Source organism: Manis pentadactyla, chromosome 1 (genome assembly GCF_030020395.1).
Source record: "Manis pentadactyla isolate mManPen7 chromosome 1, mManPen7.hap1, whole genome shotgun sequence".
NCBI lineage: Eukaryota > Metazoa > Chordata > Mammalia > Pholidota > Manidae > Manis > Manis pentadactyla.
In genome coordinates, this window is record NC_080019.1 from 2,009,746 (window position 1) to 2,032,664 (window position 22,919).

A 22,919-nucleotide genomic window follows, 5' to 3' on the forward strand; every position below is an offset into this window, starting at 1 on the left:
GATCTTATAAGGTGGGAAAAAGTCATGACGAAGCATGTTCTAGGCACTTCAAAGGGGTGTAGGAAGTCTGAATCACATACTGTTAGGATTGTACTTCTGTACCTCCTACTGCGCCGAGGGACAGTGACTGTGGTGGGGCTGGGGGGACTCGGTAATAAGGGCGAGTGTTGTGACCTCAGTGTTGCTCGTGTGGACCCCTCATAAGATTGTATATCAGTGATACCTTAATAGTAAGAAAAAAGAATGTGCTTCTGTAAATTGTGTAATATTCTGAAAATGCAATGTAGTAGATTTTTCTAAGTCCTGGGTCTCTCTTCTTTACTTAGAATTAATGAGTCTGATATCTTTATGTAAGTTTAGTTTCAGAATTTTATTTTACAGGGATTTCTATGGCATAACATAATGTCTATGGTACTCCCAGTGAAAATCCTTCTTAATGGTCAAATTCTAACAATTTTTGCAGTAAGCATTCATTAAACTTTCCTAAAAATAGAAAAAGTTCCCACTATATACTATTTTGTATTTATTTTTGTACATTTTCAAGATGATTTACTGTAAAATTTTCATAGAAAATCTATGGAAAATTATAAAGTAACTACAGAATTCTTTACAATAAAATCCAGGGTAAAAATAATTTTTTGCAGGTTGAAAATTTATCAAAAGGTATAAATGGATTATAAATATATTTTGGCATTCTGATGGACTTAAGGGCACTTTAAAGGTTGCCTTGATTACTACAGATATGACATGTTTGGTGAAATCCGAGCTGTAGGTCTAACACCAAAATGATCATTTCTTTCTGCTAAAACATAGAAATACTTTATGGGAAAAATTCATGGGTTCTATGAAAAGTTTAATATCTTCATAAAGATTCTTTTATAAGTTGGGCTAATCTCTGGAAGGCCTAAAACAGAAAAAAGATAAAGATAAGACATAATGAAATCAGGATGCTGCTTGGGAAAAGCCTGCCATAACCGAGTGAGAACCTCCCCCTTAGGCTGAGCTGCGGCGATGAGCAGTCAGGTCTAACACCAGCCTGGCCGAGGCAGGACGCTGCCAGTGTCCCCTGGCACGTGCAGGTGTAAGTACACCAGATCCCCAGGATGACTTTTCATTCTTACAGCCTCCAAGAACATCATTTCCTGTTTTCCCCACAATACAAACATTTTATTTTTTCATATAATCTCTCACCTGCACCTACATTCTGTAATTTCAACTGCGCAACTCTATTCATACACAGAAGCAGTGCTAACTCAGGAGAAACATGCAGTGACATGAGAAAGCAGGTAAATGAAGGGCAGAGACCCTCCCAGGGCCAGTCCGTCTGCAGGGAGGCGTGTAAGCTCTTCCCAGTGTTCACCTTGTGCTGTTCGGGCTCCAGACACACAGTCCTTAGGAGCTCGTCTCTGGTTTGCTGTGTTGGCTGAACCTACACTAAGAGTATTACTCTATGATAGGTTTTCTCCAGAGAAAGAGACGGCTGTCATGCGTGTGTACTTCCCGCTCACGTTAGCTTCCTGAGGGGAGGAGGAGGTTTTCTGCATACCACGCCCGTGATCGGCCAGCGCTGTTCAATGGCCTGAAAACTATTCACGGAGACGGTGAAATCTGACCCCAACTTGGTGTCGTGCGTTTGCCTATTTACTGCCATTAAAATGGGTCTTCTAATGATGATTCATGACTTTTCAACTAATATGTTTTTTTTTAGAAACCCAAGGAGACATTAAAGAATGCTGTAATTCACAAAATGAACAGCTGCACCAAGAAACAGACGTGATAGTCCCGTTAGTCTGAACTGAGTATGGTGCTCACCTGGCCCATCTGTTCTGGAGACGCCGAGGAGAAGGACGCTCTGAAGTAAGGGCTGGGTGCCGAGCTGTCGGTGTAGAAGACGTTCCCAGGAGCTATTAGTATCTGAGAGTTTACGGAAAATCAGTTACCATTAAAGGGAAACTAAAAGAAAATATAGGTAAACCTAATCTCAGAGTGGGGAAAGCTTTTTTAGTTTTAAGACAAATTGTAAGATAAAAATGAATTTACATAAAAATACTGTATGTCACACAGTAAACAAAAGTGCAGAAACTGGGAGACCGTTTACAGCGAGCACCACAAATGCTGTCCTGCTCTGTATGCAGAGAATGCACAGAAACCGAGGACACTGACATTCTGGCTTTGACGGGCCAAGGACAGCTTAAAAAGGAAAGAGAAACGGCAATAAACACGAACAAATGTTTAGCCTAAATAGAAATACAATATAAGTTCAAACAATGAGATACCATTTTTAAGTCACCAAAATTGGGCATGACTTTTAAGATGGGACTCCATAGATAAGTAGGTGCTGACCAAGCAGGAAGTGGGGGAAGAATATTTTAGGGAGAAGGTACAGAGTGTAAAGGCCTGAGGCTGGAGTGAAATTGGTCCACTTGGAGAAATGAAAGGCGGTAAAACGTGTAACAAGTAAACAGATTAAGCTATTAAGTGTGTCACGGCGGAGGGTGGGGACACTGCCGCTCCTGGTGACCACTGTGGTGGAGGGCCCACTGGCTCGAGCCCCACGTCCTCTGGGTCCTGGGCACACAGACATACTCTGGCCCCAGATTCTTCCTCGTTACCTGTGGCCACATGACCACCAAAGGGTGAGGGTCGCACGTGCTATGTCTAGGCCTAGAGGTCACCTCATGTGTGCTCCATCGTGCTCTTTCCATTTTGTAGCCACATGGAACCCGTGTGTGGAAGACTGAAGAACAGCACGATGGAAGGAACCAGGCTCTCAGTCGTGCTTGGAGCAGAGGCACCTGTAGGTCACACCTTTGAAAATTTTATGTGAGTTGGAAATAGACTTGCATTGGGTTGAGTCTTGAGATATTCAGAAGCATTGGTAACCGCTCGTCAGTACATGGCGTAGACCTGGGCACTGCCTGCTGAAGTAAGATGAGCTGGGCGTGAAACGGTCTGGGGTGCTCTGGGGAAAAGATGTCAAGGCAGAAGGTGGGTCTTTGGGTCCTGATTACAAAAAAATGGAAGCCGTCACGCTCCCAGGATAGTGGGAAGGTCGGGTGTACTGTGAGCAGGGGGCTGTGACAGGAGGGGTTGGAAATGGCCTCTTCACCAGAGGACCCAACCGGGGCGGCAGATGTGGTGATGAAGCTGCAGATGATTTAGAAGTAAAAGTACAAGCAACAGGATATATGGGATAAATGGAGAAGACTGAAAAAATTACAGTATCTTTAGTACTTAGCTCAGAGATACATAAAAACAGCCACTTACCAAATGCTCTTGATGATAATGACATCGACAGAAAAGCATTTAAAACATAAAATTGATTTATTATACTAAAATAGTTTTTTTGGAATAAGTCAGTTTGGTGTTTACTAAATACCTACTATGTAGGGTTACTAGGATTAGAACAATTAATGAAGCGGGAGGCCTGCCTGCACTCAAGTATGATGGTCAGAGAGAGTGGGTGACTTTCCCAGGGTAGGGGGCCAGCACCCAAGTCCGGGCAGTCAGTGTCCAGGTCTGGCCTCAGCACATGGCTCTCCCGACCCCCGGCCCCTCGCCTCGGGCACGGGTGCGGAGCTTCGCCTACACCCACACAGTCTGCTCTTCTGTACTTACTGCTTCAAGACAGACTGAACCTGGAAACTGATCTTAGTGTTTACAAAAGACTGACAAACATGACAAAGGACGTAACTAATGGAGAAAGGATAATTTACTTGGTAAATGAAAGCTACAAATGACAATATTTAGATTTATCAGGGTAATCAATGTCCCTGAACTGTATCTAAGACTTACGACTTGAGGACAAAAGGAGAAAAGAATCTAGTAGATACCCTTGAAGGCCGATTTTAAATGAAGAAAGCAGGACACCAACTTTCTGTGTCATGTTAACCATGTAAAATAATTACACAGCTAAATACTAGATAGACACAAGCTCTTCAAGAAAATACACCACAAATGGCCACAAAAGCTGGGTGGTGGCATTATGGGCTATTTACAATTATTTTGTTACATTTTTATGCATTTTCCAAGTTTGCTACCATGAGTATGCTTTACTTTCATCATCGGGGGAAAAAAACCCTTTTTCAAATACAGATGGAAATACATACCAAGCATTTCCTATGTGCCAGGTATTAGTCTAAGTGCTTCATACAATATTAACTCATTTAATCACCAAAGTAACCTTATGAGGGAGGGATTCTTATTATTTCTATTTTACAGAAAAAGGGAGAGTTACTTATCCCACTTTACGTCCCCATTAAGGGGTGGGCTGGGATCCAAGCCTCCAGAATGTGGCTTGGGAGACTGTGCTCTTAGTTATTAAATAACTGGTAGCCTAGGTGAATGACTGTATTTCCACTAATCTGGACCGGAAGAGTAATATTTTAACTCAAAAATTTCATATATTAATTTAAAACATGAGTTTGTGTGGTAGGCAGTGATAAACATCTCTGTCCATTTTTACTTAAGAAAGTACTTTAAAGAACAAGTGTAACTTCCTTCCCCCTTTTTACCTCTTTTTTAATGGCTTTTTCTTCAATCAGTTGTTTTACATCACTGATGCCCTTAATTTTAACCCACAAAAACATTCCAGCAGTAGGAACGTGCCATTCTGCCAAACCTACAAACAAAAGAAGAGAATACATATCTCCCGTAGCCTTTTATGACACATCAAATATATTACTTAATGACATAATCTGTAACTGTAAACTAGTATTTTCAAAAAAGTTCCTTCAATGACAGCATTTGAAAAACATATACTTCTATGAGTCCTGAAAACTGACATTCTAGTTTTATTTCAAGAAGTGCGTGAGAGGTGGAGGGAGGGAGGGAAACGCGCGTGTGTACTTACAGCTTGGCCAGTCTGAGGGGAGTGGGAGAAACCCGGCCCCGGTCTGCTCCCCTTGGACCCAAACCTGAGCCCATGTCAACGTCAGAACAGGATTTTTCAGCTCCTACATGGTTCTGGTGTTTCAATAAATCCTATCATTTATGTAACAGTTTAGCAGTCTGATGGATTAGCATTTTTATCAGAATGTAATTGATTATAAAAAGAAGTACTTAAAATTTAAGAATTCCAGGTGCATTTACAGACTTTGTGTTCCACTGAACATCAGGATAGAGAAATTAAGGAGGATAATGATTGTGATTTTCTTATTCTTTTTTTTTTTTAATTTACTGTTGATTAAAACTTTGTCTTCAACTCCACTGTACAAAATGTATTCTTATCAAAAGACAATTCTGCATTTATTAGGACTTTATAGGAAACAAGATATGACAGAAACAAGGAATTGATATTTTTTGTTTACTACTGTTCATACCAAATGCATTTTTAATGATACAGTTAAAGCCATGAATTCATTTGACTTTCTTAATAGGAAATTAAATCAAACCATCCTCCCATCAAATTAGCAACATATATTAGATAAATGAGGTTAATGATTAGAAAGCAAGTAAACTGTAATGAGAGATCTGCCTTAGATGAAGCCATTCTGTCTTTATACAGTCTGGTTAGAAAAGGAGTATATTGCTTGACAATTCCTAATCTATTTAGGGGAAATTTTGAAATAACTCTAAAACTTTTGAGTACAGATGTCATTTAACTCAAGTTAATGCCAGTTGGTTTTTAGACTACTTGGTCTTTTTCTCCTTGAAAGCACAGCTGCCTTGCAGCAGACAGGTAACACAGAGCAGGAGGACAGGGCCAGGGCTGCGGACTCTTACCTCTGGGATTATTCACAGGTAACGCTGTCTTGACAAGAACGCTCCTGGACTCGTTTCTTTCCCCAGAATTATCATACTGCCCAGTGTTTATCACCCACTCATGTGGGTGTTGGTGTTTCTCACCGGACAGGACGTACATTGCACTCACCACTTAACCATCTGTCTGCAGCTGCCAGCAGCGCATCCTTCTGGGCCCTATAGAATTCAGTCACTCTAGAAGAAAACAGCAGGAAGGATGTGTTTAGTGCAGCGACGGCAGAAACTAAGAGGCTTTGGAGACCAGTCTTGAAGAATCTCTGTTCTCTCTTGATTAAAATGTTGAATGCTTGATAAGGGAATAGAGTGTATTTGTCTGACTTGTCTGGTGGTAAACTTGTTACCATCGTGTTTTTTTCTCTTATTGTGGAATAATTAAAAAATGAAAATTAACACAGGGAAGTCCCTTTCTAAGTAAAATAAGGAAACTAAAACACAATACCTCTCTACATGAGCCAGGAAACCCTCTTCTCCCCATTGGTGTAGAAGCTCTGATACCAGAACCTGAAAGAGATAAGACAATAGCAAATGTCATGGTTCAGCCTCTAAAATGTGAAAGCAAAAATGTGTAAACCACTATAAGAAGATACAGCAATCTGAATCGAGCTTTACACAGTGATTTAAAATAAATGTTAATAACAATGACAATAACAACTATTTATATAGTACTTGCTATGTGCCAGAAACTATTGTAATGTGGTAATTTATTTCAGCTAGCTTAATCTTTGTAATAACTTTGCTAGGCAGGCTATAATTCTATTTTACTGGTGAGACACTGAGAGGCAAAAGGACTGAGTGATCGTCCCTGAGGTCACACATCTGGCCGCACAGCCTGCATCAAGTCTGTCAGCTACAGATCTACGCTGCTAAGTGCCACGCATACTGCCTCTCTAAGTATAAACGACATACAGTAGTTACATAGTAAAGTCTCTGAATACATTAAGTAACTATCTAAAATCAAAGTTCTAAATGTGATAAATGAAGCTTATTGTGAAGTTTTACTGGTAACAGATATGAAAAATGTGGGAAAATGTGGATAAAACATGGAATGTAAAGTATCCAACAAGTGACCTGTTCTGAATAAGCTTGTCTGTTCATTTTGAAATCTTAAGTAGCAAAAATCTGTCCTTAAGATTTGATTCTCAAGATTGCACTGGGAACATATCTAATGATTTCTCAAAGCTTGTGAGGAAATTTATACATTCTTCCATATTAACTTTATTTTAGTTAAAACACATCCCGACCAGTGTCCTGTTGAGAGGCTAGGACATAGGCCATGAAGGCAAGCGATGACTTCTCATCATAGATTCTAAGACAAGGAAGCTGAAGTTGTATTACTTCACCAAGCCCAGTTCCATCCTGGGCTAATATTAATGACCAGATTGGTGTTTTAAGGCAAGTGGAATACCAGCATCCGTCCTGTTCAGTTCAACAAAGTTTTTGTGGAGTTCCTGGCTACATGCTGGTGGTACAAGGTGAGGAAGATGCCCTACCTCTTGAGGAGTTTGGCATTCTCTGCAAAATGACACCAGTTTAGGTTAAGTCAATCCTTGTTTGTGTTTTAGAGAGGATGTGGGCAGCATCTGGTCTCCTAATTCAGTACAATACTCGAACTAGAGATTTGATGTTTATTTCCCTCCGTGCCACCCTAACTCAGTCTTCCTTAACAACATCTATTTTCTATTCTGATCCAATTTTTAAAAACTCCTATTTCCTAAATTGACCTTACCTGTGAGAAAGTGCTGGCATGCATTGTTGAAACTTGTGTGTGTAAAACAACTCTCTCTATCAAGGGTTTTGGACCAGTTATGAACCCAATTCTCAGCCTACACAAGAAGAGAAAAGGCATAGTACCAATTCTGTATAAACACTAATATATGTCACTGACCAGCTTCATTAGGAAGACAGTTATGATGGGACAAATGGACCCAGACAATTAAAATATTCTAAAAAAACCAACCACCTGTTATTTAGAATTCATATTTAAGTTCAAGTGTGCATTTAAAATATAATGCAAGTCCAAGCATTTCTAAATAGGTTCTTTCATATATGAAACAAAAACATGACCAGTCCCACTACAAGTGTAGGTCAATGCCCAAGTGCCTTTGATTGCTGGAGATGAATAATGGGACAGAAGGCCTGGATTAACATTGATGACTGAACTGGTGTTTTAAGGCAAGTGGAATGCAAGCATCTTGGATGAGTTGTTTGGGCTACAAGGTACTCAGGTACAATCTCTCTCTCTTTTAGATTGAGGCTTAAGTCAGAGATGAGGCGCCTTACCCCGAGGAGAGGACTTTAGAGAAGGAGTCAGCTCTGATGACACGTCCATCAATGTCCATGGAAAGAAATGTTGGGGCCCAGGGCTTGAAATGGGAAAAAACAACTGTTGGTTTGAGAATTCTGCTAATGAGTATATAATTACTTCCTGTAGAGGATGCAGAAGACATAGATTGAGTAACAGAAATGCAGCCATCTTCTGTTGCCTTAATCTCAACTTTTAAAATGGACTAAGGGACAGAGATGCATGTTCTCTTTATTAGTATCTGCCTATCTTCATGGCTTTTCTACCAGCAACACACAGAAGGGTTTACACATTCACTCAATATGCCTCAGTAGACCCTTCTTGCTTCAAGGGTTGAGATCCAAGATTGACAGATTATGAGGAAAGATTCAAGAAAAACTAGTTTATATTAGAGCAAAATGAAGAGGGCCAGCAGCACTCAGGATTGGTTAGAGACAGAATGCTGATCCTCAGAACAAATGGAAAGATGAAAAAAAGATGAGAAATTTAGTCAATCTGAAAGATTCAATATTTACTTCAAAAATAGATGCATACAAGAAAGGGTATCATGTCCTGTTGAGGGTAGGGGAGAGGTGGGTAGATAAGATAACCAGGTGAACCGAAGGAAAAAAATCCCGTTTCTGTTTGTTTGCAATAGATTTAAAGGGGGGGACTGAAGCCAAGTACCTCTGCTGTCCTGAGAACAAACAGAGACAGTGTTTGATTTTGAGGAATCAGGCCTTGGGAGCCTTTTCCAATAATACTACTGCCTACTAGGAAACAGCAATTGTGAAAAGTGGCATCATACATAGAAAAATAATCTAAAAACCCATTATTCTGCAGCTAAGATCTAGGCCCTAAACGACAGGATGGCAAATGCTGGCGTACTTAGGAACGCCTTCTCCCAGGTCTGTAAGGGACGCCACGCACTGAGCACACATCATGTTCTCCTTCAGCTCGGGCACCGCTTCCGGATCACCCTGGACATCATCCCAGTCAGCCGCCACCAAGGGCTCTAGCCGGTGCCCCGGAGGAAACCCACACCCCATCCCGGGGTGTTGCAGGAGCCCGGAGCTAGGACAGATCCAAGAAGACCGTCCGTCCTGCTCACTCCGTTCGCCCAAGGCCGTGGCCCACAGCGCTGGCTGCTGTTTTAGAAGTAAGTAGCTTCGGGAAGGGGCAGCACTACCAGAGGCGCGAGGTACTAACCCCGTGGTAAAACTGAAACACTGAAGACTGAAGTGGTAGCAAATTCACAGTCATTTATTTAACTTCAGTGAGAAGGCGGATCACTGACGCAGAGCCAGGCTGGAATCTGGTCAGCGCCGTAACCTGCAGCTGCCCTTCTAACAGTGCCGGGCGCTCCTGTCAGCACTCACCTTGGTGAACTGGAGAAAGTAGTAAGGATCATCTTCTACTATGAGGAAATCGTATTTTCTTGCGACCTGAAGAAAAGTTAAAACAGTAAGTTCATTTCTTAGGAGATAATTAAAGTGAAAACCACTGGGACTCAGAATCCTTTGTACTGGTTGGGTGGGGCTGCACAGACCCAGGAGTGCTGGCGTGCCTGTGAGACGGACGGGGGCCGGACAGAGAACTGCCCGCACACGCCCGGCGTTCAGGAAGAGGCACTGCCATCATACAGACTGGCATTTACAGCCACAGAACTGGGCGAGGCTGTCTAGGGGGAGGGTGTGAATAAGAACACTCAGGACAGAGCTGAGGAATGGGTGAAAAAGACCAGGACAAACTTTTGGAAAAAAGGATATATAGTGAGTGAAAGGAACTGTTTGGAATCTTATGATTCCACCACACATGATCAAATTCTATATAGTTTAACATGGGTTTGGTATGTGTTTTTAAAAGCTATTTGTAGTGATTGGCTAAGGAGCATAGTTACGTAAGTAAAAGCGACTTTACCAAAGGGACATTAGTCTTTTCAAAAGTTTCTGTATTGCTCAATATGTGTTTGCTACTTTTTAAAGACTGTTTGTGGTGAGAAGCTAGGCGTCATAGTCAGGTACCCAGAAGAGACCTTACAAAGGGAGCTTGCCTCTTATTTTAAAAAATAATTTCTTTGTAACCTGAAATGACAGGGAGTAGGAAAGAGGAAAGTTGAAAATAAAAATATAATGAAAATCAAACTTGGGGTCAGATATTAAGTAACCTCAGAAAATTTAACATCAGGGCAAAAACGCTATTTTTTTAATGAAAATACCAATTAAAGGAAAAGAAAAATCTCACAGTTAGCAAAGGATGTAGTAATTCCTTATGTTTAAACTTGTTAAGACACTTGACATGAGGACTTCCCTTTATTAAGGATCATCTCCTCCTAAGAGGCTACTAAGACAGGCGCGCGCGCGGGGCCCCCCAAGAAGCCGCAGGGACCAGGGGCGGAGCCGGCGGCCGCGCCTCGGACTGCGGGCACCTCGTAGATCGCCTTTTTGCGGTCGGCCGTTAACGAGTTTCCGGTGGGGTTGTTCCCGTTCGGGACGGTGTAGAGAAGCTTGGGGGTATTTCTCCCGGGGTCCTTTGAATCTTCTGGCTTCCATCTGGACAGTATTTCTTGGAGGGAGTCTGGGATAATCCCGTGTTCGTCACTGGAAACACTGATGATATTGCAGCCCAGGGGTTTCAGCTGTTGAGCACAAATGAAAAGACGACGGGATCACAAAATACGTGTGTCACTGGTTCTTCTTACACTACCTGAGATGTGACCATTTGCACCTTTAAACATACAAACGTGCTCCCGGCTCTACACTCTAGAGGGCTGAGGTTGCACGTTCTAATTCTGTCACTGCCCTGCGGTAGATCCCATTATCCTTCAAAAATATCCCAGCAGCTGCCAGAGGAACGATCATGCTTCCTGCTCTTATCTGTCAGGCTTGGCCGTGTGTCCTGCTCTGGCCAATAAATTGTGAGAAGTGATGTGTTGTTCCCTGAAAAGCAGCTTTAAAATCCAGCTTGTGGTTCTCTCTCTGTCGGTCTTCCCTCTGCTCTAAGACTGGACCCGTTCCAGAGAGGCTGCTTCTGTCGCCTTGGGTGGAGAGGACAATGGTGTGGACCAGGGCTGCGGCCGCCCCACAGTGGGCGTGAGAAACCGAGACCCTGGGGTCGTTGGCTACATGGCATAGCTGAGCGTCTTCTGACTGAATTATCTTCATAATATAAGTGATTCATAAACTAGATGGTTAGTAATGAATTTTTTTAAATAAAGGATATGAAACATCTATTACACTAATACATAAAGTAGTTTTAAGGAGACGTGATATCCAAAGTATGTAACCAGTAGTATAGCATGGGTACATCAGAGAGAGCGGCGGGCTGGAACAGCGCCCGGGGGCCCCTGCCCCACCAGCGGTGACTGTACCCTGGGAGGCTCAGGGTGGTGTCAGGGGAGAGGCCAGGTGAGCCAGGGCAGTGACGGGGCCCCAGGGGGGACTGGGGCAGCAGTTCACCAAGGGGTAAGGAAGAATTTCCATATTTGACCAATCGCTAAGGCTGAAATGGCCAAGTAGCGGCCTTGCTTATAGACATAATTTTGTAAAATCTTGTGGACTCTTATTCTTGGATCAACACAAAGAAAAAAATTAGAAGTTAAAAAATAACAGTAATTAAGTGATGTTCTCAGAAAAAAAAGTTTTCAAAGGATAAGCCACACTCTTTTTAGCACTCGAATACAGAGTTATGTACTAAGCAGAAATAATCCAGACAAACTTAAGACAAACTTAACGGTACTTAGTGAGAAAAACACATCTACCATGAAATACAAATTAATATTGGGCCATGAAACACACATTACTGATGAGCATGTTTCCTCAGAGCTTGGCACAGTTTCTGTTTGGGTATGTGAAAACATTTGTGGGTTTTACATATATAGCCATATGTAAGGACTTAAAAAAAATAACTGATAATTAGAATCCATTAACCAAGTATTTGTTGATGAGACTTCTTTCTGTATTGAACGGTTTGGTTCCCTTGTCAAAGTCAATTGACCACAGATGTATGGGTTTATTTCTGGACTTTGAATGCTATTCTACATTCTATATCTGTCCTTATGCCAATACCACACTGTTTTGATTACTGTAGCTTTGAAGTTCGTTGTGAACTTGGGAAGGGGGAGTCCTCCAACTTTGTTCTTTTTCAAGATTATGTTGGCTGTTTGGGCCCCTTGCAATCCCTTATAAATTTGAAGATTGGCGGCCAGTTTTAAGGAAAGGTATGTTTTCTCAATACTTATAAGGAGTGATAAAATTTATATTAAAATGAACAATCTGAAAAGGAAATTAAGAAAATAATTCCATTTATAATAGCAACCAAAAGAATAAAATATCTGGGGGAATAAAGCTAATAAAAGAGGTGAAAGACTTAGACATTAAATACTACAAACCATTGCTGAAAAAAAATTAAAGAAGACCCAAATAAATGGAAAAGACATCACCTATTCATCATTTAGAAGCCTGATACTGTTCAGCTGTCAACACTACAAAAGCAATCTACATATTTTACACAATCCCTATCAAAATTCCAGTAGCTGTTTTTGCAGAAATAGAAAAGCCAATCTTCAAATTTATAATTGCTTTTTATATTGACTTTTAAAAAGATAACATTAAATTTGGGAAAAAAAAAAAAAAAGATAATCCCTGAAGTTGGAATCAATAAAGCATAAAGGTCACTTCACTTAATTTCCCTACTCTAAGCTAGAACCACTTTTCCAACATCTCTGTTAGAAGTCAATCAGGAGTAAGTTCACCTCCTTAATGACAGGCAGTGAGGGACAAACTCCCACCTCCTTAGGGAGTCAGGTAAGGCTCACAGTTAGAAAGTTCTTACATTGAGCTGAAATTGTTTGCCTGTAGTTTCCGCCCTTTGGTTCCAGTTCTGTCAGCCTAAGGACATGCACAAATAAATCCATGGCCAACTTTTATATATCCGGGGACAATCGTCATGTCTCTGTGTAACCTTCCCTTATTGGGGAAAACAGTCGTAGTTCCTATACTGGTTTATCATATGGCATGGTTTCCAATCCCCTAGTCACTTGGATTATTCTTGTCTGATTGTACTCCAGTTTGTGTATGTATCTATCCTAAATTACTGTGCTTCAGACACACCCAATTCTCTCAGCAGTGTGTTCTGACTGGCGCACAGCAGAGCCAGATATCAGCTTCCTCAGTCTGGAGGCTATGGTCCCATTAATTTAACACTGGAGAGGAAAGTCCTAATTATATCCTATCAGTTTACAGCTATATTAAGTTGACACATAACACGATTATATTTAGGCATATGGTAATAAAGATGGTAATGAAAAAATAAGTTTTTGTAAATAAAGTCTCATTTTAAGTGAAATATTAAGAACACAGGACATAATTTTGCACAATCTCATTTTATCACCTATACATTTAGATTTTGTAAAATGAAATGTATAAAGAGGGTATATTTAATATATATTGCATATATCATTTAAGATTCTCCTGTTTACAGATGAAAGATGCCATTTTATTTTTCAGTGGACAGGTAATTCTAAAAGGTACAATGCTTTCTTCTTATTTATTTAGAGTTGCCTTTTCTAAAAATGTGTACTCACAATTTGAAGTATTCCTGAATAAACAGGTTCACTTAGGAGGACATTATCTCCAGGATCAATGATCATTTCAAATACCTAATGGAAAGAAGCACAGGTTAGCTTGGATAGCACTGTTTCCATTCTGAGAACCCCTTTTAATTTGAGCCCACTAGGATTCTGGAGTAGGAGTTGGCAAATTTTCTGTAAAGCGCCAAATGATACATATTTTGTGCCAACTGCTCTTTCCTGCCTCTATAGTGAGAAAACAGCCACAGGCAATATGTAAAACAAAGGGTCTGGCTAACTTTCAACAAAGCTCGATTTAAAGGTCAGATGAGGGCCAGATTTGGGTTGCATTCGGCTCTCAAAATAGTCTGCTACCTCTGTTCTAGGGTAAGAAATAACATAACTGCTTTGGCTCCTAAAATTCACTTTTTCCTTTTATTCCCTCTGAAAACTGAGTAACCATTTACTGTTAAGCCAGGCCTCTGTATGGCATGGAGAGCATAAGGAAGAGCATAATAACATGGCTCTTGCCCGGTGGAGCTACCAGTCTGCTGTGAGCTAGACCCTAATCAAATAATTACTCAAGTAAATGTATCTCTAAAAACAGTGATGGGCACTACCAAGCGTAAACATGATGTCATGAGAGCTCATTGTGGGGGGACTTGGGCGTTCCTGGAAGGCTTCCCTGAGGAAGCGAAGAGTTGGCATTGGAGGTGAGAACAGACACATTCTGAGGAACTGAGAGAACCTTGTGGCCTGCAGTGGAGTGTGAAGAGGAGTGGGCAGAGGCCATGCCATGTCACGTACACCTGTGGGGCCGGGAAGAGTTTTGGGGGGGCTGGGGAGGGGCGGTCACGGTGTCACAGGTGCACGCTGGGATCCTTTGGGCTCTGACAGGAGGGAATGAGAGGAGATGTGTGGGAAGTCTTGGAAGTTCTTCGGAGTGTTTGGGGAGTTTTTGTGCAGTCCGGGGGACAGATGAGCATAGTCTGGGCGAGGGTGATGGTGGTGGGATTGGAGAGAACTGAGAGGCGTTCAGGAAATCGAATCCACCGGAACATGATCGTGGGCTCTGGAGGAGTGAGGAAGAGGAGGGCCCGGGACGACACCTAGACTCTGGCTATGGAACCGGAGATGGGACGCCACGCCATTCACCGAGACACAGAACCAGAAGCGCCCGTTTTTGAGGGAGATGGGTGCTTTGGTTGGACGTGCCTCTGAAACACTCCGTGAGGGCTCCAGATGGATAAATGCATTTGGCAGGAGCCTGAGAGTCACTGCCTGGGACCGATCACACGGCTGTGAATGGAGGCACCCAGGGGAAGCACAGATTAAGGGGGGACGTTCAAGGACTGAGCCTCGAATGCTGGTAACTCATGGCTGTGTAGAGGACACTGCAAAGGAAGCTGGGCAAGTGGGCCAATGTGGTGCTGAGAGAACCAGAGAGGAGTGTTCCAGAGAGGATGGGGAGGTGGACATTAAAGGACACTTAGAGGTAAGACAGGCTTGATGGACCTTAGATCTTGCAGAGAGTATGATGTTCACTGACATCAGTAGAGCCAGATGATAGATAGATTTTTCCCAACCTATATCAAAGGATTTGCTGTGACTACATCTTATATAAGCCACAGAATAAACCTTTCTCACTTTGTGATGTTTCATGATCCCCAGTTCAGGCCTCTCCTTCCTGACATCTTAACAACCTACATCTCATGACAAATAATTCTGTCATTAGCAACTGACACTGAAGACTGAATTTTGTTTCCAGTCTGGTCTTGGATGTTCCATTCACCTTGTACTTATGGCTTTTGGCACGTTATGACAAACAGTATGCCCTTCTGAAAAGCTTCTAGTTGATTTGGGTTTTCCAGGGCAGCCTAGGACCAAAGTACATGGGTGGCATGTGTACTGTCAAATGATCAAATGAAAACCTGATTATGTACATCTTCCATGTCACTTAGGGGACATGAGAATGTCAAATACTGTAAATGAAAAGGAGGGCTGTTTGTTATCAGGCAGTATCGTTTAACAGATGTAGACAAGCACGGGTGCCTAAAATAATCTCTCTCCTGCAGAACAAAGTGAAATATTCCGGCTAAAACCACTGTAATATGCATGTAAGTGAGCTATTGATGTATGTGGCCATGTATGCTGTTTTCCTTCCTTGATATGACTGATATTGTGGCAGATAAAGAAGAAACTGTCTTGAGCACCTTTCTGCAGAGAGAGAGAACATGAGAACCAGCCCAGAGAGAAGCCAGAGACACAAACATTACACATGGATCTGGACAAGCCAAGCCAAGATAGAAGCAGCAGCAAGCACAGATGTGTACATAAGCAGACGTGCAAATGAGTAACATTTCATCCCAGGAGTGGCAGGACTGCCTTCTGAAAAACTTAAAAACCATCCTGAGATTTTGTTTTAGGCATAAATCACGATGCAACCTGAACCTTTCTCTGAGCCACATGAGGAGGAGGAATGCTCACGAAGCCTCTGGCAGGAGCTGAGTACTCCCTTCAGGGGAATCTGTCTTCATGCCTGGTAGCTCTGGGTCACTGACCACATGATGTAGGTTTAAGACAAATCAGGTTGGTGAATGTCTTTAGTTTCCTGTTGAGAATTCTAGGTGAAGACAAGAAAGGCTACCAGGACATGCACAGCATGATCTCTCGTGGTGAGGTGACATGTGCATTTACAAACATAGCTGATGATCACGGTGAGATGCCCTCTGCATTCAGCCTTACCTTACAGAGCCCGTCTTGGCTGCCAGACGTAACACACAGGTCCATCTGTCCTTGGCTGGCCGGGTAATGGATGCTGGGAGGGTTATGCAATTTTACTTGCAACTGTTTCAGCCAGGACAACAGCTCTGGGATTCTAAACCATAAAATGTATTTTCAAACTTATAGAAGTGAAAACCATAATTATAGGAGACAGTAATTAGATGGTAGCTTTATACCAGGCACTTTATAAATTCAAGTTCAAAATCTTCACATGCTTTTGCCAATATTAATATTCCTAATTAAAAGGCAAGGCAACAGACTTTGAGATTCAAAATTCACATAAAGTCAATCAGCCAGTGATTTTAAGTGAGCTAAGATCTGAATCTATGCCTTTCTTATTCTAAAGCCTACGTTCTTTCTTTCACAGTCCAGCACTCACTGCATAATGGATTCTGTGTTTTTAGGAAAATTTCTATACGCTACCTTGAAGTTCAGGCTCTGTAAATTCTTTGTATCATGGAAAGAAAAGCCTGTATGTATAATTCATGTATATACTACATATATAACATATAATTCATATATATAATGTATTATATTTCAATATACTTTCTGATCACAGAAGTGGCTTTAATAAAGTAATATATAGACCCTCTATAAATTATCCTTCATTTTTGGAAGAAGATCAGCTTAGTAAAGTCTTTTAATATGTATTCCAGCTTGCTTTTAGGAAGTTAAAGAAATCTGAACTTTAATCCAAGGCATTTGCATGGCTGCCTGAAAGTAGTGTGGGAACAGAATCACGAGAAAGTGTCCCCAGGCCTTAAGATCGCCGCTTCCCGGATCCTTGTCCGCTCCCCTGACCTGCTGCCCCGCCCAGCTCTCATCCATTCCAGGCTCCAGGGGCACTGCCCGCCCGCAGCCTCCGACCCCCGCAGCCCCTGCCGGGCACTGGAGGCGCTAGGCGTTCAGTGCACCTGTTGCCCTTCGCTTCTTTTTGAAGACTCCTCCGACCTTCCTACTGCCGAACACCCAGTTACAAAGGGCACGGGTCACTTTATCAGCGGGCCTTAGGCCGCCGCTCAGGACAGCGACCCGACGGAGGCGCACCGCCCCGGGAGGGGGCCGCGGCCGCGCGGGCGTACCCGGCGCTGGGCGAGTACTGCAGCGCCCTCGCCATGCGCGCTCCGTCCAGCCGCACGGCCCTCCCGTCGTGCGTGGTCACCACGGCGGCCTGGAAGGGGAACGTGCTCGGGTTCGGGGCCCCCGCGGCCAGGGAGATGAGCGACCTCGGCGCCCTGCTCAGGATCTCCGCTGCGGGGCACAGAAGAGAAGACACCGCGCTGAAGACCCGCCCCGGTCAGCAGGCCCGCCGACGAGCCGTGTCCCGGGGTCGGACGCCGGTCTGAGGCGCCCTCCCCGGCCCGGGAGCGACGGGGGCCGCGGCCCTCCTCCGCGCGCAGCTCCGCGCCGCCGGCCGCCCGTCCGTCCTCCCTGCCGCGTGCTCAGGGCTCGGCCCCGGACTCACTCAGGACGCGAATGGCAGAAGGCTCTCTGGCCGCGCTCGTGGCCGTGAGGAAGCGCGCGTAGTTCATGGCTGCGACCGATGCCTGCGCCCCTGCGGGAGTGAGAGACTGGAAGCCCAACGGCGCGAACCCCGGCCGGCCCGGAAACGCACCTCCGCCGCACCGCCCACCGCAGAGCCCGCCGGTAAAGGAGGCCCGAGCCCGCCGCCTCTCCGCCACCTCTCCGCCACCGCCCTCCCAAACCTCAGCCGTGGCCCCGCCCTCCCCACGCCCCTCACACGTGGCCCCGCCCTCACCCCGGCCCCTCGGTCGTGTCCCCGCCTCCTTCCCTCAGCCCGTGGCCGCCACCACCCTACCGCTCCGCCCCGTCGGCCCTCAGCCCCGCCCCCGTTCCTCAGCCGTAGCCCCGCCCCTCCCGCCGTCACCCTGCGGCGGCCACCGCCCCTCCCGCCCCCTCGGCCCGTGGCCGCGCCCCTCTTCGCCGGTCTGCCCGTGGCTGCCACAGCCCTCCCGCTCCGCCCCCTAAGGCCCGCCCCTGCCCCTCAGCCGTGGCCCGCCCCCTCATTCAATGTCTCCGCCTCACTGTCCCTCAGCTGTGGCCGCGCCCCCCGTCCTCAGCCTATGTCTCCGCCCCTCAGCCCGTGGTCGGCACAACCGCTCCATACCCCCAGCTCAAGGCCGCGTCCTCCCTCCCCGCCTCTCCGCCACTGCCCTCACACCCACCCCTCTGTCGTGGGCCCGTCCTTCCTCCCGCCCCTCAGCCGTAGCCCCGCCCCTCCCGCCCTCAGCTCGCAGCGGCCACCGCCCCTTCGGCCCGTGGCCCCGCCCCATCCCTCCCGTCCCTTCAGCCCGGGTCCACGCCCCCTCCACCCACCCTTCTCCTGGCCCCGCCCCTCCCGCCCCTCCCGCCCCTCCCGCCCCTCAGCCCTTGGCCTTCCTCCCCCGTGGCCCCACCCCTCCACCATGGCCCCGCCCCTCAGCCCGCCGGGATCAGCTGCGAGGCTCTTACCGCGCGGGGCAGGTGCTCGGAGCAGGTCCGAGCGAGCGCGACCCTGGACCTCGCAGCGGAGCGGCGGCGAGAGAGCGTCGCCAGCGGCCTGGGGCCCGCCCGGGGTAGAGCCGCGGGGCCGGCTAACGCAGGCCGCGGCGCGGACGGTGTGCTTCGGAGGTGTAAGGCCGAGCACGGCCGCTGGTGGACAGGGGCAGGCACGCGTGAAGCGGCGGGAGTCCACCTGACGGTCAGAAACTGACTGCTGGAGAATCAGACCAGACTTGCCTTTGTCAGGAGCACGGGGAGGAAGAGAAGCCAGGGTCTCGGCGCGCCTAGGATGAGTGAGCGCGGTCACAGCTGAGCGCTGCCCGTGGAATCCCGGGTCGGTCGCGGGCGGCGGCGCCGGGTGCAGTCCCGCCCTCTCCCGACACGCCTGCAGGCGCGGCCCCGGGTCCCGCGGCGGCCCGACGCACCCCCCCGCGTCGCACCTGCGACCCCGAGCATTCAGAGCCGGGGTGGGTGCCGAGGCACGTCTGCAAGCAGCGCAGGGCCCCGGCGGGCCAGCGTCCCCGCGCCCCTCGGATTTCCGACGAGTGTGGCTGGCGTGTGTGCAGAGACCCGTCTCTCTCCTGACAGTCTCTCCTCCCGCCCGGGCTGTCCCTGATTTCTGCTCCCGGAATCCCCGGGAAGGAGAGCGCAGGGATCCCCGTGCGAGCCTCAGCAGGGAGGACGGCAGGGCGAGCTTCTTGTTAGTCTCAGGTGGGTGGAAACGAGCCATTTATTTTTAGCGGACTCCAAGCATTTACTGAGTACTCCCCGCGTGCGTGCTGACACCCGCCGAAGGGCGGCTGCTGGATGCAGACCGGCCGGGGTCACCTGCTCGGTGTGGGTCCTGGCCGGGCAAGGCTGAGACTCCGCGTGGCATCTGCGCCCGCAGCTGGCGGGCGCGAAGCAATGTCATCAGGGAAGCCGCTGGAAACCCAGGGGGCGACAGAGCTCCGGGCTCAGAGCTTCAGGTGGTTCGAGCCCCGCCTGCTGATTTACCAGCTGGGCTTCTTTGGGCGAGTCACTTAATGTTTCTGGGCATTTGTTTTCTCACAAGACTTTCGCAAGATTAAATGAGAGAATCCGTATGAAGCACATCAACACCGTGGCCTGCACATTGTAAAAGCACTCCATACATGTTAGCTGTTATTATGAATAGTAACAGGTTTTTACCAAACCTAAAGGACCCAGCCTCCCAATGTTCTTGCCTAGAGAAAACTACGTGGCAACCTTTAAGGCAAATTGTGCCCTTGGTTAATTCCTGTATTGATTAAGGATCTTTTTCAGATTGTCTGTTTTAAAAAGGGTTACCCCCTGAATGTTTCCAGAAGTTAGCTCTAGAAGCTCTAAATACCTCTGAATAAGGTACAGACCAAGGTTAAGGATGATATGCAACCGGAAATATTGATGTTACTGGGAACGTCAGCTACTTTTTGGCTCCATTAGTGTGGTTCTCGCAGATACTTAACACAAACTTAAATTTCTTCCCTTTTGTACTAGGAACCTGTTTGGTGAAAGAAGTTTGGAGTTTTGGGCCAAGAAAACACGAAAGGTTAGCTAGCCTTTGCGACCACGTTCACATGCAGGTCTGTGACTCTTAAAATACTTTTTATATAGAGACATTTTTAAAACCTCAGAACTCATCCCCCACCCTTTCCAACAATCCAAGGAACCAGAACTAAAGAGATTTAAGGCCACCAGTCCTCAGATGGGGTTCTCAATCTTAAACAGTTTGCTGAAATTTCTGTTGGGCCTGGAGTTGGATAGGTGAGACGGTTGAGGGTGCTGATTGCTGATTGCACACTGGGCAAGGATTTAGGCCAGGAGGAGAGGCAGCGAAGTGGCCCACCGGGGCCGGCTAATGCACCCCGTGGCCCTGACGGTGTGCTTAGATGTGAGGCAGAACATGGCCACTGCGGTGGAATGAGACAGGCAAGGGTGAAGCTGGGGAGAGTTTACCTGGTGATCAGAAGCTGAAAACTGGCTGCTGGAGAATCAGACCAGACTTTTTGTCAGGAGCAAGGGAAGGAAGTTCTTTCCTTCCAAAAGGAAGAACAGCAAAGTTCTCAGTGTGAGTAAGATGAATGAGCGTGGTCACAGCTGAGCGCTGCCCATGGAGGGCTTGGTGTAGGGCTGCCCGAGGACAGAGTTACAGGCCTGGGTATCTGCATTCACTCATTCTTAGAACGTTTGCTGAATCCTTACTCTGTGTGAGGGATGGTAATAGATTTAGAAATACAACTGAGCAAAGTTGCTGCTCTGGAAGGGCAGGTGTTTGTCTGTTGTGGGGTTAACAACTCCATGTAATTCAACATCCATAGCAGAGGTGGTACAAACTGCTAAGGACAGCAGAGGGAAGACTATTTGTAAGTGATTATTTCTGATGGATGGACGTTCTCAGCTGGGTTAAAAACACAAGGTTCTTTGCCCCTCGCCTTCCTCTTACGCTCATAGTCTACAACCACACAGGGCCACACACAGGCTAATAGCCATCCATTACTGCTTACACTTAAGGGTGAGAGGTCACTTTGGGAAGACTTGCTTCTCACTTGACAGGTCTATCCCAGAGCCTTTTCCATCATCTGTCAGAGAGTCAAGCTCCAGAACACTGAAGTTGTTGGAAAAAATTTTGCTGATGTTCCTAATTTGTATACTTTGGGGCTAGACTGTTGAGACAATTTTGGGTGCTGAGTAGAAATGGAAAATGTGCATTTATTTGGGGATGAGGTAGGAAAGTATATTATTACCTATTGTGTGACAAAGAGATCCCAGAACTTAGCAGCTGTAGTAATCTGCTGGGGCTGCTATAACAAAACATAAAAGACTGAGTGACTTAAACAACAGAAAAATGTTTCCTCCCAGCTCTGGCGGCTGGAAGTCCATGATGGAGGCGTTGGCAGGTTCGGTTTCCCCCAAGACCCCTCTCCTGGGCCCAGAGAGGGCCGCCTCCTGACTGTGTCCTCTCACGGCCTTCTCTTGGAGGGTGCACTTCCCTGAGGTCTCATCCTCTTATATGGGTGCCAGTCATATTGGATTGGGGCCCCATCCTAACTGTCTCAGCCTTGCTGACCCCTGTAAAGGCTCTGGCTCCAAACGCAGGCACTGTGGTGTTCAGGCTTCAACATCTGAATGTGGTGCTGGTGGTGGGCTAGCAGTTCGATCCATAACTGCAGTTCAAACATCAAGCATCATTTCCGTGGGTCAGGAATTCAGGAGCAGCTTAGCTGGTGGCCGTCAAGGTACTGGCCAGGGCTGCAGTCATCCGATGCTTGGCTGGCACTGGATGGTCGGCTTCCAGAGGGCTCGTCCATGCAGCAAATGCGTGTCCTGGGGCCGCTGTAGCAGAGCACCCAGACCGGGTGGCTTATGCAGAACCATGCCGTCCCCGTCCTGGGGGTTGCTGGGCCAGCACAAGGCGTTGGCCGGGATCCTTCTCTCCGAGGCTGTGAGACCGAGTGTGTCCTGGGCCTCTCGCCTACAGTTCGGTGGTTCTCAGGCCGTTCACATCCCTTGGCCTGTAGTTGCATCTCCCTGATCGCTGACTTCATCTTCACATCGCATCCTCCCTGTACGTGTGTGTCTGTGTCCACATTTCCCTTCCTTGCGAGGACACCAGTCTGTTGGATTAGGGCTCACCTTAAGGATCTTATTTTAACTTGATTATCTCTGTTAAAATTCTATCTGCAAAGAAGACCCTATTTTTAGGTACTGGGGGTTAAGACTCCAACGTATGCTTCCTGAGGGACACGATTTCACCCATAGCATATGATTACTGGCAGAAGACCTTTTGCTGGCTGATCTTAGAGACTCAGTGGCTTTCCATGTGGACTTTTCCGTGGAGGTGCTCGAATGCCCTCATGACACGGACAGCTTGGCTTCCCTCGGGCTGAATGACCCAACAGAGAATGGGTGAGGCCGCAATGACCTTATACAAACTAGTCTTGGAAATCGCACTGCCACTTCTGTAATATTCTGTTCATTAGAAGTGAATCTTAAAGTCCAGTACAGTCCCAAGGGGAGGAA

General features: G+C 46.3%; 1 protein-coding gene and 1 long non-coding RNA gene across 9 annotated transcripts in view; one reads left to right on the plus strand and one right to left on the minus strand.

Annotated features, from left to right (window-relative positions):
- The window catches only part of LOC118915292 (uncharacterized), a 31,842-nt gene extending 15,477 nt beyond the window's left edge, over window positions 1-16,365 (plus strand). Inside the window, exons 2-5 of one of the 7 annotated variants that reach the window (XR_008997799.1) lie at window positions 1,709-1,969; window positions 2,713-2,823; window positions 9,001-9,508; window positions 11,048-13,637. This is a non-coding gene — a long non-coding RNA (uncharacterized LOC118915292). Of the gene's footprint in view, window positions 1-1,708; window positions 1,970-2,712; window positions 2,824-9,000; window positions 10,189-11,047; window positions 13,638-15,801 lie in introns of those variants that run through there. The other 6 variants (XR_008997788.1, XR_008997795.1, XR_005026022.2 and 3 more) reach the window with 6 other exon arrangements.
- AADAT (aminoadipate aminotransferase) lies at window positions 346-18,082 on the minus strand. Of its 2 annotated transcripts, XM_036890929.2 has the most exons (13): window positions 17,863-18,082; window positions 17,480-17,648; window positions 16,359-16,491; window positions 13,629-13,703; window positions 10,473-10,682; window positions 9,424-9,489; window positions 8,044-8,126; window positions 7,490-7,586; window positions 6,203-6,264; window positions 5,873-5,937; window positions 4,515-4,621; window positions 1,813-1,914; window positions 346-904 (listed from the first exon to the last, which is right to left on the minus strand). In XM_036890929.2, exons 1-13 carry the CDS (start codon window positions 17,927-17,929, stop codon window positions 863-865), a joined length of 1,278 nt encoding a protein of 425 aa, XP_036746824.2. In that variant the 5' UTR covers window positions 17,930-18,082; the 3' UTR covers window positions 346-862. The 2 variants fall into 2 exon arrangements, with proteins under 2 accessions (XP_036746824.2, XP_036746825.2); XM_036890930.2 differs by lacking the exon at window positions 10,473-10,682.
- Window positions 18,083-22,919: the final 4,837 nt, after the last annotated feature.

Coding starts and splice junctions, on each gene's coding strand:
- AADAT (XM_036890929.2), bottom strand. CDS start 17,929: ATGAACTACGCGCGCTTCCTCACGGCCACGAGCGCGGCCAGAGAGCCT. Junction 10,683..13,628: donor ATTCAGGAATACTTCAAATT/GTGAGTACACAT, acceptor TGTGCTCAACAG/CTGAAACCCCTGGGCTGCAA. Junction 1,915..4,514: donor AAAAAGCCATTAAAAAAGAG/GTAAAAAGGGGG, acceptor GTAAACTCTCAG/ATACTAATAGCTCCTGGGAA.